General features: G+C 28.6%; 1 protein-coding gene across 3 annotated transcripts; it reads right to left on the bottom strand.

Annotated features, from left to right (window-relative positions):
* Positions 1-223: 223 nt before the first annotated feature.
* LOC129310319 (protein DETOXIFICATION 12-like) lies at positions 224-15496 on the bottom strand. 3 transcript variants are annotated; one of them, XR_008593086.1, is made up of 8 exons: positions 15120-15496; positions 4791-5335; positions 3936-4022; positions 3794-3850; positions 2956-3194; positions 2051-2256; positions 660-1885; positions 224-582 (listed from the first exon to the last, which is right to left on the bottom strand). XR_008593086.1 is itself a non-coding variant. In XM_054952140.1 (7 exons), exons 1-7 carry the CDS (start codon positions 15411-15413, stop codon positions 1823-1825), a joined length of 1491 nt encoding a protein of 496 aa, XP_054808115.1. In that variant the 5' UTR covers positions 15414-15496; the 3' UTR covers positions 224-1822. The 3 variants fall into 3 exon arrangements, 2 of the variants coding, with proteins under 2 accessions (XP_054808115.1, XP_054808116.1); XM_054952140.1 differs by having other exon boundaries at positions 224-1885; XM_054952141.1 differs by lacking the exon at positions 2051-2256 and having other exon boundaries at positions 224-1885.
* Positions 15497-15940: the final 444 nt, after the last annotated feature.

The following is a 15940-nucleotide window of genomic DNA, read 5'->3' as shown; positions in this document are numbered from 1 at the left end:
TTGTTAATGTTGAGCTTGTTATATGGCCTCTTTTATAAAATTAATAGATACCCATATATCATTGTGGACTTAAAGATACCAAAAGCTCTTAGATAAGAAGTTTACGGGTATTTTTGCCCCTTGTGTTTGCTTTATTTCTTTTAACAGTCAATGTTAATGGATGCTAATTAAATTTAATAATTTTTGTACTTTTATACCTACTTTATAAATATTATAGAAACTCTTGAACAAAAAAGTTCATGCATATTTTTTCCTTTTAACCCAACAATCTTTGATAGACTTTATGGTAGACACGAGACAAGCAATGCAATTTTTGTAGCCACACTAGTTAAGGAGAAGTATGGTGATACCCTTGTACCATGACATATTAACATTAACAAGGAATTTCAATGTCTAGTAGTTCTATCATTAGCAAAATGATAACCAAAGAGTGGCTAACCACCCTGACCTAATAACTAGATCAAATCCCACTCTTACCAATACATAATCATCATCTTTTGAAGGAGTAGAGTGGCCTTGGACGGTAGCTAGGGAAATATCACACACAAAGCTATCACCCTTCCTTTCAAAAAGATCACTAATCTGCACAAGAAAAGGAGAATCAATAGGTAACTTTAGATGGTGCACAATATATGAATAAGTCAAATTATTAAAAGCACCCTCATCCACAAGAATATGAACTTTTGTGCCACTGATGATCCCTATAAAAGCAGAGGGTACAACTGCCACATGAACCATGAAAAGTCTGGAGAGAGAGAGAGATTGTGAAGAGTAGTTGGTATTTGCGTTCTCTCCCATAAGCTCAAGAATCACTTCATCAGCAATCCAAAAGAGAAGCATCATCCAAACCCTCAATGTGATTAGCCAAATTCATAAAATCCTAGTAGTATGGCTTGAATGAGTCTAGCTACACAAGTTTAAAAAGCTTGGCATGAAGGCGTTCAAATTGAAAAGGACCATAATGATCCTTGAATGCATTAGCAAGGTCTACACACCCACCCACCCACAAACTTGATAAGTCTTGTTCTACAAACATCTTAAATCAGGGATAAATAGGGCCATCAAAATGAAAGCAACAAATAAATGATGGTCATTAAAGGTGTCACAATAATAGAAAAATTGCTCAACCTTGAAAATTTAATGAAAAAGCTTAGAACCATCAAACCCAAAAAAAAAAATCCAACTTGACTTGGCAAGAGGACTGTTGAGGTTGAGAAGGATGAAGAACCACCACCAATAGAAAGAGAAATGGATTGACAAAAATGATCAAAACGGTAATTGAATGATTCCAACTATAGAATAAGAGACCGCAAGGAAAGATTCAACATTACAATGATTCACCTTGTGATGCAAATAAGAACCTAATACAACAACTTTGATGGATTTATTATACTCAATCATTATCCTAACATTACAATGATAGTATTTAGTTTTTAAGAAAAAATAATTTACTATTAACCATTGATTTTCCTTTCTATTATAGAGAATGGTACAAAGATACAATAATAAGGAAAAACTCAAGAAAGAGTCTAAAGAAAAAAAACACACACACATTCATGCATGTATGAATATATATATATATATATAGGGAGAGAGAGAGATTTGGTATTTGAATTTTCTAAATTTAAAATACCTTAAATGATACAAAAGGTGAGAATGTGCCTAAATCCATTCATTCTACTTTTCATCATTCTCTCTTATAGTTCTGCTTCTTTTATTTTATGGAAACTCTACAAATTTTTTTACACTCATGTGTACAAAAAATAACACTAACAAGTCACTCATGGGCTAAAATTATCCTTAATATTTATACACTCGTGTCTCATATGAGTCCATTATTTGCAAAGACCTGTTCATTAGATAGCCTCCTCCTCGCATTGTTGGCCTGCATTCACACATACCACCAAAACCAGTTAAGTCCTTCAAACTTTACTCAATTTGAAACCTATTGGAGATGGTGATAAAGTTAAATCATTTGCATTTTAACTCTATTTTTCGAATAAGTGAGTATTAAAAATGCAAAGTTAATAACAAAATACTCCTACATTACCTGTTGCTCCCAATTTACACGACATGTTATGATGCAAAGTAGAATAGTTTGCACAAAAGAGCCAAATTGAATTCCAATCCAAAGGCCTTTTCCTCCCAATTTTGCCCAAAAACTCAATGCAGCAGCTATTGGAATCCCACATAGATAAAATGCTCCTAAGTTGATGTAAGCCCCTACATGCTGCAATCCACAACCTCTAGCAATGCCTGTTCCGTAGTTTAATGTTTAGAGTTTTATTTTCATAAGGATTAAATAACAAATTGGCCCTTAAATTATGCGACCAAAGCATCTAAGTCTTTAAACTCATTTTTTGTGTAATGTCCCTTTCAATTTTTTAAAATGATACAATGTCATCCCTACCATTAGCAAAAATTTATTTTGACCATTAGCTGACCAAAAAATGATAGAAAATGACCTAAAAAATACATAAAATTAAGGATAAAAAATTATAGATAAAGACCCAAAAAATCACAGAAAAGATTAAGAAAATTTTATTGGTCCTTGCAATAAAAAAATTTTATTGGTCCTTTTTTTGTAACTTTTTGATCAACTAATGGCCAAATATAACATTTGTTAATGGCAAAGCCCATATTATTACACCGTTTTAAAATATTTAAAGAGAATATTGCATTAAAAATAAGTTATAATCCCAAACACTTATTTAGAAGCCAATTTGCCATATAATCCTTCTAACAATGTAATTGTGGTCAGTTGTGAGTTGGGAGTGGAAAGAAGTTTTACATTAAATAGAATTGGACTAAGGAGAAGATATATAAATAATAATTAATGACCTTTAAATTTAATATTATTTCTTTTAAGTTATGTTAAGCCTACTTATATGCTTTCATTATTCCCTCAATCCAAAAACAATTTTACATGAATATATCTCGATAATTCAAATCTACCTGAAAGAACACCTTGTATGCTGTCAAGGATAACAGAGAGACAAAGAAGAGGAGCCATGAAAGTGACATAGTCAACAACCTCCTTCTCATTGCTAAAAGTGTAACCATAAACATGATGACACGCAAAAAGTGTTGTGCTTACAAGTGTTGTCTCCAACACTGCAATAGACATAGTAACCACTACAGATACTCGTGCAGCATCTGGATTCCCAGCTCCTAGTTCATTTGAAATTCTGGTGCTATATACACACATAAATTTATGAACAAATAATGTAGGTTAAATAGTAGTTGATATGCAGAAAGATATATTAATATAAATATATATTTCTAAGACTATAATATAAAAAATTCTCTTGAATTTTGAGGCAATTGCATAGATCCCTTTACCTTAAAAAGTTTAAAATTAACCTCCCTAACCTTTTATTTATTTTGTCATAGACTCCTCTGCTACTATTTTTGACTTGTCTTATTAATAGAAGTTGCCATGGTATATTTAAAAAAAGACATGTAACAATTCATGTAGCATCTAATGAAAACTAATAGTAGCTTTATAAAAATTTTATTCATATTTTTCTTTTACTATTAGTTTATATGATGCCACATAAGCTATTACGTGTTATTTTTCACTAAAACATGATAACTTCTATTAGTAAAATAACTAAGATTAAAATAACAAATAGGAGAGTTTGTAATAAAATAAAATAAAATGTTAGGAAGGTTGATTTTAAACTTTTAAAGATTATGGCTGTGTATCTATCTCAAAATTTAGGAAAATTTTTTATATCTTAACCTATTTCTAAATATACACATAAGTGCTGCTTTTGTATGTCTTTATTACCTTGCCGCTGCACCAATTCCATAGGGAATACAATAGAGTGTTGAAATGGTGTTGAGACTGTAGAAGACAACATTAGAACATCAAGATTTTGAAAAGTTGAAAATATATCAGACATGAGTGCAAAACCTTAAGAGTTGTGTACCATATAGATAGAACTGAAGTTTCAAGTTGTGGGTTTGGTAATAGTCCGGACATCAAGATCATCAGCTCAAATGACCACCATTCTAAGCTAAAATCATCAATGTCAAATCAAGTCACTATAGACCATATTATTAAAATAAAAAATAAATGGTACTTTGAATTTAAAATCAATAGAAATTCTTGCATAGAGTTGATGCACCATGTCATTTATACTCTATTCAATCAAATTGCACAAGTTCAATTAAAATAAAATTTTATATGTCATTATTTTTAATGACTTTAGGTTTTAGAATATAGTGTCTTTTTAATTTCTTGTCTTTAATTTTTCTCTATATTATCATCAAAGACAAAATTAATTTATAATTGCAGTCATCTAACATGACATATTTATATTAAATAGAGTATAAATGATATGATATAATAGATACATGCAAGAATTTCTCTAAAATAATCTTCATTTCATCAATAGGGACATACCTATTAATGATAGTGAGGCACAAGTCCTCTCACAAACCTTATTTTTGCCTAATACTACATATATATGATGTATATTAATTGCCCTCAATGTTTAACCATATTTCTTTTAGTGCCAATCAACTTTTTATATATCTGTGACTGTTATATACCTTATATATATATATATATATATATAATCTTAGTTATTTATGATTCTACTTTACTAGCTAGATAAACCTATTTTCTATCTATGAAAATCAAACTTTTTCCAAATATACACATTATATATTTTGCCCCTAGAGTCTAAATTTTTTTCGGTGTATCCTTAAATGTTTCAACATTACATTTGATTCAATTCACAGTTATGGTTGAAGAAAGAGGAAGAGAAAGATGAAATTACCATATCATAATTGCAGAAGGGACAGCAAACCTAAAGAACTCCCCAATAGCTTTAAAAAGCTCCATAGATATAGGAGCTCTGGTCTTAGCACAAGAAGAAGAATATCTCATATATAACCAAAGAATGATCACATTTTCCCAAACTGAAATACTAATGGCCAATGCAGCACCATGGTTGTGAAGCTTAGACTTGAACACCAAAACCCAACAAAGAGGCACATGAAGAACAAGAGAAAAGCAAGAGCTCAAAAGCATTGGAAGAATCAAGCTTTGCATTTGGTAATACCTAACCAGAGGCTGTAGAATTGCAAATCCAAAAAGTGAAGGAATAAGCCATATTGTGAACTTGCCTGCTTCATGTGAGATTAGAGGATCCTGGCCTATGAAGACCAGGATCTTTTCCATGTAGATCCAAATGAGAGAGAGTGGGAGAGAAACTAGCATGAGAGAGAATATGGCAGTGTATGTTAGTGTTCCAAGCTTTTGATATTGTTGAGCTCCATAAGCTTGTCCACACAGAGTTTCTAGTCCACTTGCCAATCCCATCTATTACACACAAGTATAATCAATCATCTAACTTTGGGATGATATATAAGTAGATATGCATATATGATGTATGTATATAAAAGTATTAAAGACCAAATTTATCCTTAAATTCAATGAGCATATAACATCCTATTCTCTAGGATAGGTGGTGCAAAATAATTTATGAACTAACTAAATCATAGCACCAAACACTTACCATTAATTTTTAACAAACGAACGTTTATTCATTATTATGAGCCCCATATGATTTTACCATGCTTGAGGTTGTTCTTTAGGTTTGACAAGCCGTCAACCAAGTATTTGTTAAAAATTATGCTTTATGACCAATTATTATATTGTAAACATTGTTATTTAATAAATTTCTCTTTTGTTACCACATTAATTGCATGTTCACTATAATAATTGTACCCTTGGATAAACTACATTGATTGTTTTAAATGTCCCTAGTCGATCATCTATGAGGGATCATAAATGAAACAATACTAGTATGACTTTGATTAATTATAGAGATATAAATCAAAGTTGTCAACACTTGAAAGAGTTCAAAGTACTGGACCGACCCTTTATAAGAAAACTATATGGTACAAGTCATAAGCTTATCTCATATGTAACTATGTCACTAAACCCTTTGACTTGAGATCATTATGAATTTCTACATGATGACCAATGAACTTTAATGTATTCAAAAGTCACCTTTAATCAGGTGATCATAAAGGTTATGATTGAGTTTAGTGATATTCATGCAAAGAAATATGATTGGTTAAGATAAAATTTATCCCTCACATTAATTGAGAGATATTACTGGGCTTCTCGATGAGTAGGATTGAAAAAATGTGTGGCATAATACAATGAAAATTTTTTTTCATTGTTATAGTCAGTCCACTTAAAGATTGAGAAAGTAATGGTCAAGTAAAGGAGAATGATAATTTCATATCTCACAGTTGACTGAAATATCGCGTGATAAAAGGGATGTAACATGGTTGTATGATATTGTTACATTAGATCATCGATTCCTATATGAATTAAGTAACCGCAATGTCTTGTTAGAGGTCGCTTATGACTTATGGGCTACTAGCGTTATTGGCCTACTTCCAACTTCATATAGGCCTACAAGGTCGCATGCAAGAATAGCCCAACTCAAGTTATAATGTCTAAGTTCATTAAATTTGAAATACATCTGAATTCAATAAATATAATGCTTTATCTAGGGTGAAAAAATTATATATATATATATATATATGCATTTGAATATTTATCTAATAAATATTTGTGTATATATATGTATATGAAATATAAAGTTTATAATATAATATAATATAATATAATATATATTTTTTTTCAAAATATATATTTTTGTGTGTTTGTGTATATATAATATGTATATCTGATATATTATGTTATGTTATGTTAGTTTTAAATTTAGTTTTATATAATAGATTAAATTTAATAACTAATATGATATGAGAGGACATCATATCAATTCTATAATTTAAATTTATAAGATAAATTCAAATAAGATATGATATTATAAATTTTATTTTTAATCTGCATATAATATATGTTCCACATCCACCCTTGTCAACCTACATCCGCCCATATCCAAATGTATCAACAAAAAAAAAGACATGCCGCATCTATATTCGAGACGCATATCCATGTTAGATATGTGTCCCACATGGACACAGCGCCATTTTTAGTGTATCCATGCTTCCTTCTACGACCCCATAGTAAAGATTCAGGCATTATTGAGTTCAATAGTTGGGAATAATTCTGAACAATAAAAACTTCTAGTTTATAAACTTTTTTCAATTAACAATTTAATCCTTTAACTTTGATTTAATACTATTTGGTTCTTATAATTTATTGACTTAAAAAAATATAAGGACTAAGTTATATCGAATCAAAAATTATATGAATTGAATTAAGTCAAAAAACTAAAAGACATAATTGTTTTGAGTTAGGTTCATGGATTGAATTAATAATTGAGAAGAAGTTCAGGAACTAGAAGTTATTTTTTAAATAATTATCATAGTTTGATTTTCTCCATAAAATTTAAACATTGAACTTTTAAGGGATATCAAAATCTTTCCATTTGATCCAAATTTTCAATTGATTTACTTAGCATAATAACATTATTTATTTATGTGATGTGTAACTCTTCTAATTTTATTTTTTAATCCTCAAAAATTTTCAGGCACGCATTTTTGCGTATGTTTTTAGGGATTTGAACAAAAATTACACATACCTAATTCTTAAGAGTTAAATGATAATTTTACCCTTAAACTACAAGTTAATGAGTATAAGGACCATAAACCTTTTTTTTTTAGTTAAAATGTGTTCAATGATTAAATATAGTATAATATTGTTTATATTGTTAACAAAAGTTAATGTTAATCGTTAGTTGATCAAAAAATTATAACATACTAAAATTAATCCCCAGATTAATTAAGTTTAAGATGATAATTGAGTTGTTTGTAATGGTGTGTGGTTAGGGGGTTTAATGATAGTATTTAGTTGTGTTTCATCTCTAATTATGGTTCGGTGTGAAGGTGAGCCATTGAGGCATTGAAAAGGAAAAAAAACAAGGAAGGAATGTTTCTATGCCACACGCTACGACGTGTGATACATCTGCCATGGCACACTGATAACAATTGAACAAATAGGGAACCTCTCTGTATCATATATCGTGGTGTGTGTAGTGTCCACTGTGAGGCACAACCATTTTTTACAGAACTTAAGTCACGAATTAATGTGAAAAATAGAAGAGAAAGAAAGGGAGAATAGAGGAGCTTGTTTCTGATTTGCTTGGGCATGATCTAAAGGATGATTAAAGAAAGTTTAAAGCTCCTAATCACTTAAGGTAAGTACCTTAAACCCCAATCCTCCCATTCTCTTCCACATTTATGAGTTTTTGGCTGGGGTTTGATAGTGAAAGATGATTTTCGGTCCATATAGTTTATGGGTTCAAATTCATTTACTCAAATAGAATTAATAGGAGTAGATTAGAGTATTTAAACCTAGAAATAATAAGTTTTGGGATATTTGGTTGGTTAACCTCATAAATATCCAAAAATTTCATTAATGATGGTCGTTGGAGGATTTGTGATGCCATAAATGAGAATTTAATGGCTCATTAATTCTATTGGACACTAAAGAAAGTTAATTAACCTAATGGATAAGCCTAAAAGTAAAAATGAAGGATATTGGGTATTGTAGAAGTGGGAAAGATAAGAGTTTTAATGTGTGAGTAGGGCAATGTTGATGAAGTTTAATTTGGCTGAATGTGGATTCAGCTCTTGGGAACAATTTTAGCTATGGAAATCAAGTTTGAAAGCTAGAATATTGAGAGATAAACTTTTGACCTCTTAAAAGTTTGAGGTAACCAAGGGAATTCTGGATAGTTGTTTATTTATTATGTTTTAAAAGTAAAATGTGCTTGTTTCCATGTATGATTTAGTTTTTGAATGCGAAAACATGCCCTCAACCTTGAGGATTGGATGAATTATGTTTATGCACATTTGTATTTTGTATTGATATGTAAATCTGAAGTTCAAAGTAAATTTTCAAATCATGAATATATGTGTTTACTGGAATGCAAAGTATGATGATTATGTGGTAAAGAATGAATGTGTTAGGCTGGAAATGATGGATGCATGTAATAATGTGGAATAAGATTTTATACTCACTTAGGTAATGCATAATCGTGAGCCTAATGTGTTGATTTGATAATGAATAAATGTGAATGTGAAAAATGAGTGAGCATTGTACATAGTATGATCAACCGGCGGGAGTTCATCTAGAGATTAGGAGTAGAGAAAAATCTTTATAGTATTTGGGCTACCCTTTGATGTATGGGGGTATAGCCTTATCCTACAGTTTGTTGAAGGATTGTCTCATAGTTTGTTGAGAAACTAAAACCTAGTTATCTCTACTAGTTTATAAAAGAAAATAGCTTATGGTATATGACACTCTAAATATTTGAGAGTAGGGAAAACCATGGTTGAAGAGTGAGCCATGTGATCTTTAGTTGGATCACAGTTCACGATTGATGAACTTGGATAGTCCAGTCATACAGAAAGAGCCCTATTTAGTGTTATAGCCCACGATTTTAGTCGGAGAAAATAAGAAGGATATAAAGTTAGTTGATCATTGCCTAACTAAATTCATGATGTGTCACATGATTAAATTGTGGCAAGTTGTATTGATATTGGGTCATGATCACATGCCTGAGTGTCTTGCGGCAATGTACCATGTGATTAAATGAAAGTGAGATGATTGATAAGTGATGTGTTATGAAATATGTGGAATTATGTGCAAATACATGTTTTCAAGAAAATATATTTTATACTCTAAGCTTTATTTCAATTGATATATAATTGTATAGGGTAGGTTTTACCTTAATTAGTAAGTGGCTAGGCTCACCCTTTTTCTTTAACATTTTATAGGCTCTGGCTTTGGTGCTGAGAGGGATAAAGCTCTTGAGGTTTAAGAATCCATACATTCCTAGTTTAGGCCTCTAAGTATTGGTTACTTTGTGTAATAGAATTGCATTGCCAATTTTAGGATGCATTTTGGTTTATACTTGCATTAAGTAGTTATTGATATGTTTGAATTGTATTTTGGGCCCTAAGCAATTGTGCATGATAAGTTCTATATGTGTGTAGGGTCAAAAAATACTAGTGTAAATGCAGAAAGTTGTCTTAAGCATGATACAATTTATTTTAAATGCAATGCAATGGAATTTCCTCCCCATTTTGTTTTGGTATTAAGGGGTTGAGGAATGATTTTCTGTTATACTAGTATTTAAGTGCGTGTGATGTGTTGTACTAATACTCTAAGGTTCAATGGATATAGTTTGGGTGTCAAGAATGACTTTTGGCACTTGTTTTGGATTTTGGACACCCTTTGCTTGTAAAAAGTTATGAAAAGTGGTAAAAATAGCTTTAGCTTTAGGTGTTCCTGGTGTGGATTGTTATGAAAGTGAAACCCATGCCATTAATTAGTTTATCAAAAGAGCTTTCAATAAACACCTAGATCATATCATTCGAATGTCAGACAAAGATTTAAGGTGTATCGGATAGATCAGGGCAACAGGTCACGGTGCATGACATAGAGGGCAACAAGCCATGGCACATTGCTCTATTTTTAAGCAAACTTGATATTTTTCAATTGCTTTCAAATTCTTTTACTACTCTGAGATATCCCATACTTCTATAACTTGATTTTACTTTGATTTAAGAGTTAATGAATGGTTTGAACTCATTTTAACTTATGAAAACTTGGCATCCCTTTATTTTGAAGACTATAACTTGATAATCTCTTTGTGGGTTAATGTCTTGCTTATCATGAATTTAAATTGTTAATGGTGTTCAGTAGAAAAGATATTTTGAACATCATAGGAAAAAGGCTCAAAAAATAATTTAAAAAATGACCAAGGGAAAATATAAATAAACATGCTACAAGAAAATTAATACCAATTAAATCCTCAAATTACAAATAAATATAGAGAGACAATATTTTTTCACATGTAAAAGACTCAAATATCATTTTGACAAGTTACAAGGTGATTATTGAATCATCATTATTGACAACAACATTGATAAGTAATTAAAATAATATCTTATTAAAATAGTAATACTTTAATATAAAATGTTATTATTATTATTTATAAATATTACTCCAACATTTATATATTTTCTTTTGAAAATTTATATATGAATGTGCCTTTTACCCTAGTAGAGTTGTAAACTAAAATAGTGTGATAAATTGTAAATCTCCATACAACATTTACAAGTTCTCCTTAAAAAAATTATAGCTAGTGTAAAAAAATAAATTTACTTTTATATACATTAGCTAAGTTGTAAATTTTGAAGAATTTATAAATTTTAGAATTAGACTTGTAAATTGTAAGCAAAGATTGTAAATAATAATATTTAAATTATTATATATTAAAGTATTAATATTTTAATTATATTTTATTAAAACAAATAAGATCTTAACTTATGGGTATTTTTGCTAGCCATGTTAATCCAATGATCACCCTGTACCAGTCAAAATGGTTAGTTGAAATAATACTTTTGTTATTTGCATTGTAAAAACTATATTAATCTCTCAAAATTTACTTGTAATTTAAAAGACTTAACTAATATTAATTTTTTTATAAAGTACTCACTTGTAATTTTTTGGGTTTTTCTGTAATTATTTAGATCCTTTTATAATTTTTTACTCAGCTAAAGGTTAAAGTTAACCCTCATTAATAATCGGAGTAACATTATACTATTTTCAATGGTTATAGTGGAACATTGGACTAAAACAAATTTAGCATCCTAAACACTCATAAACCATAATTTGACGGCAAAATTATCCTTTAATCGAATTGTTTTTTTTTTTATGAATCAAATACAAACAACCATAAGCTTACATACCTATGAGAAAGGGTCACACTTGCGCGCGCGCGCGCGCAAGTTAGTCACCTGCCGTACCCTTTCACTGTACAAGATATAGAATCCACAACCTCAATATTTTTTTTCTTTAAAAAAAAAAGGTGTGAAGTGTCATTAAACCAAAACTCTAGACAATTGTTAATAAAGAGAGTTCAAGTAAATACCATAATCTTTTTATGCTAATATATAGCTTATTTCTCATGCAAATTAAAAGTGCAGTACCAACTCAAAAGGGCCTGCTTTCATAAGACATAGCACCTACAAAAAAGATCTTAAAATTAATGAGATGTAATTTTACTAATTTTGTCCTATTTATTTTAAGGTTGTAAATAATTGATTTTAAGAGTTTATAGTGTTTCGACATCTCAAGTATGACAACAAATAGAGATAGCGACCTGAAATTTATTTTATGGTTAAAATTGGAGGAACGTTTTTCTTGTTAGCTTCGTATGCAAGCATGCTTGCGGTCCAAGGTCGAATAAAGACAGAACATAAAATAATCGATCAAATCTTTTATTCAAATCAGCTACGTTTCTATTAAGATTATCTAACCCTAACCTTAAAGAGGAAAATATTTTTTATTGATAAAATACAATATTTTATTAGTTAGTTGTTTTTTTAAGAATATATGTTATCATTCAAGAATGAAGCTAACGAAATTCAGACCTCCAAAATTCAAACATATTTCATTTTAGTCAAAAAACATGCATCTACCTAATCTAATTAATTCTCTTGGAAAAAAAATCTAATTAATCAGTCAATTAGTTTATTTTAATTTAATCAAATTGAATCAAATAAATTTAAATTAGATAGATTTTATTTCATGCACCCTAGTTTCCCATCAAACAAATTGTATCGTGGTGATAAAATGATATGCACAATTAAACAAATAATTTATTAGAATCTAATAATTAGAAAATATATAAAGTTTGGGATATGTTCAATCAAAAGGTTAAATTATTTTGGTGAGTAAACTTTTTTCAAACATACTTAATATAAATAATTTAACATGATATCAAGAACTATTCAATATAGAGACACAAGAAAAAAATAAAGGAAAAACATTCAAAAAGCCAAAAAAACAATAGAAAATAGGAAAAAAAGTTAAATTATACTTTTAATCATCTAATTTTATATAAAATTTTAATTTAATCTTTTAATTTTATAAAGTATCTTTTTAATCATTTAACCCTAAGACTATTACTTTCAAATAATTATTTTTTGTATCAATTATTTTTTTTTACTAATATCAATCATTGTTATTTTGAAAAAATTAAACTTAATATGTTAATATTTAATAATTTTTTGAAATTTTAATATAAAAATTTGTTAGGATACAACTAACAATGTTAGGGTTAAAGGAAAAAAAAGAGACTTTAAAAAGTTAAAGGATTAAAATAAAATATTATGTAAAGTTAAATGACTAAATATTAAAAAAAACAGCAAAAGAACGTTAAAGAAAGAGATTTAAAATAATTAGTAAGAGAAAAAAATTATGGATATCAAGATTTGAAGTCTTAAAGAATAAATAAAAGTATAAGTCTAGACAAGAAAAGAAAAAATACTGGAGGAAATATTAAAAATAAAAAATTATATCTAATAAAAAAGAAAATAGATTCAATATATATAAATATATATAAGGAATCTCATATCTAATACTTCAAAAATATATTAGAAATATATAAAATTTAAAATGTGTTTGATTTAATTATCTTGATAAAGAATATTATTTTCAAAAATACTTAATATAAAGAATTTAACATATTTATCAATCAATTACGAGCTCAAAAACTGCTTTTGATTAAAAAGTCTCATCTATGAATGAAAAATTTAAATAATAAGAAGTCAAAGCATCTATCTAAAGTTGGTGAAGTTATATGTTAATTATTAGCACTCTATATCCCATTAATTAATTAACAAGCGCAACAACTTTTCTGATATAACAAACACAACAATTGAACAAGCTCCTCATTTATAAAAGTTAACTTAAAATGCAACTTGCTTGCTTTTAACGTAGCTCTCTACTTTTACTTTTTCTTTTCTTTTTCTAATCTAATTATATTATCAAATTGTTTGCGTTGAAAACAATGGGCAATACAAATAATCCCAAATGATACATGTAATTAAAAATTAAGTGTGCTCCAAAAATATCATAACTTATTTTCTTAGTGCATTCCTATACATATCATTCTGAGGTGGAGTAGCTACGGTCATAAAAAGTATAAAATTCTGAATTTTTTATTACATTCTTAGGTTTTTTAAGTTTCATTATTAATTTGGTCTCTTCAGTTCTCGGCCTTTTTAGGCCAGAATTTTCAGTTCTTGCCTTAAATTCTAGTTAACTTTCAAAATTTATAACTAATTTTATAGAGATTAAATTAATTATTCTTGACTCACATGAAGCCATATATATCCTTTTTCATGAGAAATTTGAACAATAAGTTTTTATAAGAGTGTGATGAAAATGATGAGATAAAAGTTTAATAGTCATGGGCCACATTCCCAAACCACTCAAGGAGCAAAACAAACCAATGGAAAACATCTATACATATGTGGAGTTAAATCTTTTACCATTCAAAATTTATTATTAAAATATAAAATTATAAAAAATAAATAAATTTAAACTACTCAAACAGTAAAACTTGATCTAAATAGATTGTTTAAAATTTTACTGCAAAGTATTAAAAAAAATATAGACTAAAGTGTATTTTTAATCTTCCAACTTTATATAAGTTTTAAATTTGATCCATTAATTTTATAAAGTTTATTTTTAGTTATTTAACTTTAACACCATTAGTTTCAAATAATTATTTTTTGTATCAATCAGTAAAAAAATTAAACTTAATGAGATCATATTTGAGAATGTATTGTAAATACTTAAAAGTTTATTGTAAAAATGTTTGTAATGAAACTAAAGGTTTTAGAGTTAAAATACATTTTAAAAAATTAAAATATTAAAATAAAATCTTGTGTAAAGTTAAAAAATTAAAATAATAATATTAATAATATATATATATATATATATTTAATCTAATGATGATTAAAATTAATGTGCAATGGAGGATTAAGTAAATGAAGAGAAATCAAAACAAATCAAGCAATAAAATAAATCTTAGCCAACCATGGTTAGGTTAACTGGTATGAAACTCAACAGTCCTTAATTAAACAAAAAGGTAAAACTTCCTCCCAATCATGCTGTCAACTGGATTCAATTCAGAATTACTCCACAATATTTGATATCAGATATAATTTGACAAGAATTACTAATTAGTAATAGTAATTAAATAGCTTGAAATTTAACACACTAAAAAGAGAAGAGAAGAGGTTAATGAGAAGCTTACAAGAAAGCTGAAACCAGTGACGCTGGAGAGAGAGAGACCCAAGGTTGAGCTAGAGAGAGAAAGCTCACCCAAGTGACCAACCATCATGATCGAAACTACCTGCAAAATAAATTGAGAAGAAACAACAGGAATCATAGGTCCGGCGATATAACCGATGATCTTCACTTCTTGCTTGAAAGCTCTCCATGTGATGAGGCTCGTCGTTTTAGTATTATTAAGATCTTCATCAGTCTCGTCGTTTCTTTCTGTTTTCTGCACTCTCTGGTTCGGTCTTAACAGCCTCTCTTCCATCATGTGGTTTGTCTCTGTCTCAGATCTTCCCTCAGAGATTTTAATGGCGTGAGAAAGAAAGAGAAGGGGAGAGAGGGAGAGAGTGATTCAACTTTAGTTTTTCAACTGATAGAAATAGTCAAATATCCGTGCGATGCACGGGTTTCTATAATAATAATAATAATTTTAAATAAGTCTCAATGCCATAAAAAATCTTTTCTAAAATAACAACTTATGGAAGATACCTTCTCCATATTATTCTATATGTAGTAAGGCTATATGATTATCATCATTAATAGTAAATATGTATATTAAAAAAAGGTAAATGATAAAAAATAAAAATATATTATGTAAATGGATATAATAGAAAACTGATTAAAAAAGTCATAATTTTTTAGATCAAGTTATAAAGATCTCCTTATAAATGACATATTAGAAGTTATATATATGGATTGACCATATTAATTAAGAATTAATATTTTTAAACCCTCCCTACTTCAACACAAGAAACAACAACATATTATTGGCCATAAATAAAAATAGGATAACGT

Source organism: Prosopis cineraria, unplaced genomic scaffold (assembly GCF_029017545.1).
Source record: "Prosopis cineraria cultivar Desert tree isolate PC_DT_omini unplaced genomic scaffold, ASM2901754v1 PC5, whole genome shotgun sequence".
Classification (NCBI taxonomy): domain Eukaryota; kingdom Viridiplantae; phylum Streptophyta; class Magnoliopsida; order Fabales; family Fabaceae; genus Prosopis; species Prosopis cineraria.
This window is presented reverse-complemented; position numbering and strand designations above follow the sequence as displayed.

Coding starts and splice junctions, on each gene's coding strand:
- LOC129310319 (XM_054952140.1), bottom strand. CDS start 15,413: ATGATGGAAGAGAGGCTGTTAAGACCGAACCAGAGAGTGCAGAAAACA. Junction 3,195..3,793: donor GGAATTGGTGCAGCGGCAAG/GTAATAAAGACA, acceptor GTGTGTATATAG/CACCAGAATTTCAAATGAAC. Junction 1,886..2,050: donor GTGTAAATTGGGAGCAACAG/GTAATGTAGGAG, acceptor GTGTGAATGCAG/GCCAACAATGCGAGGAGGAG.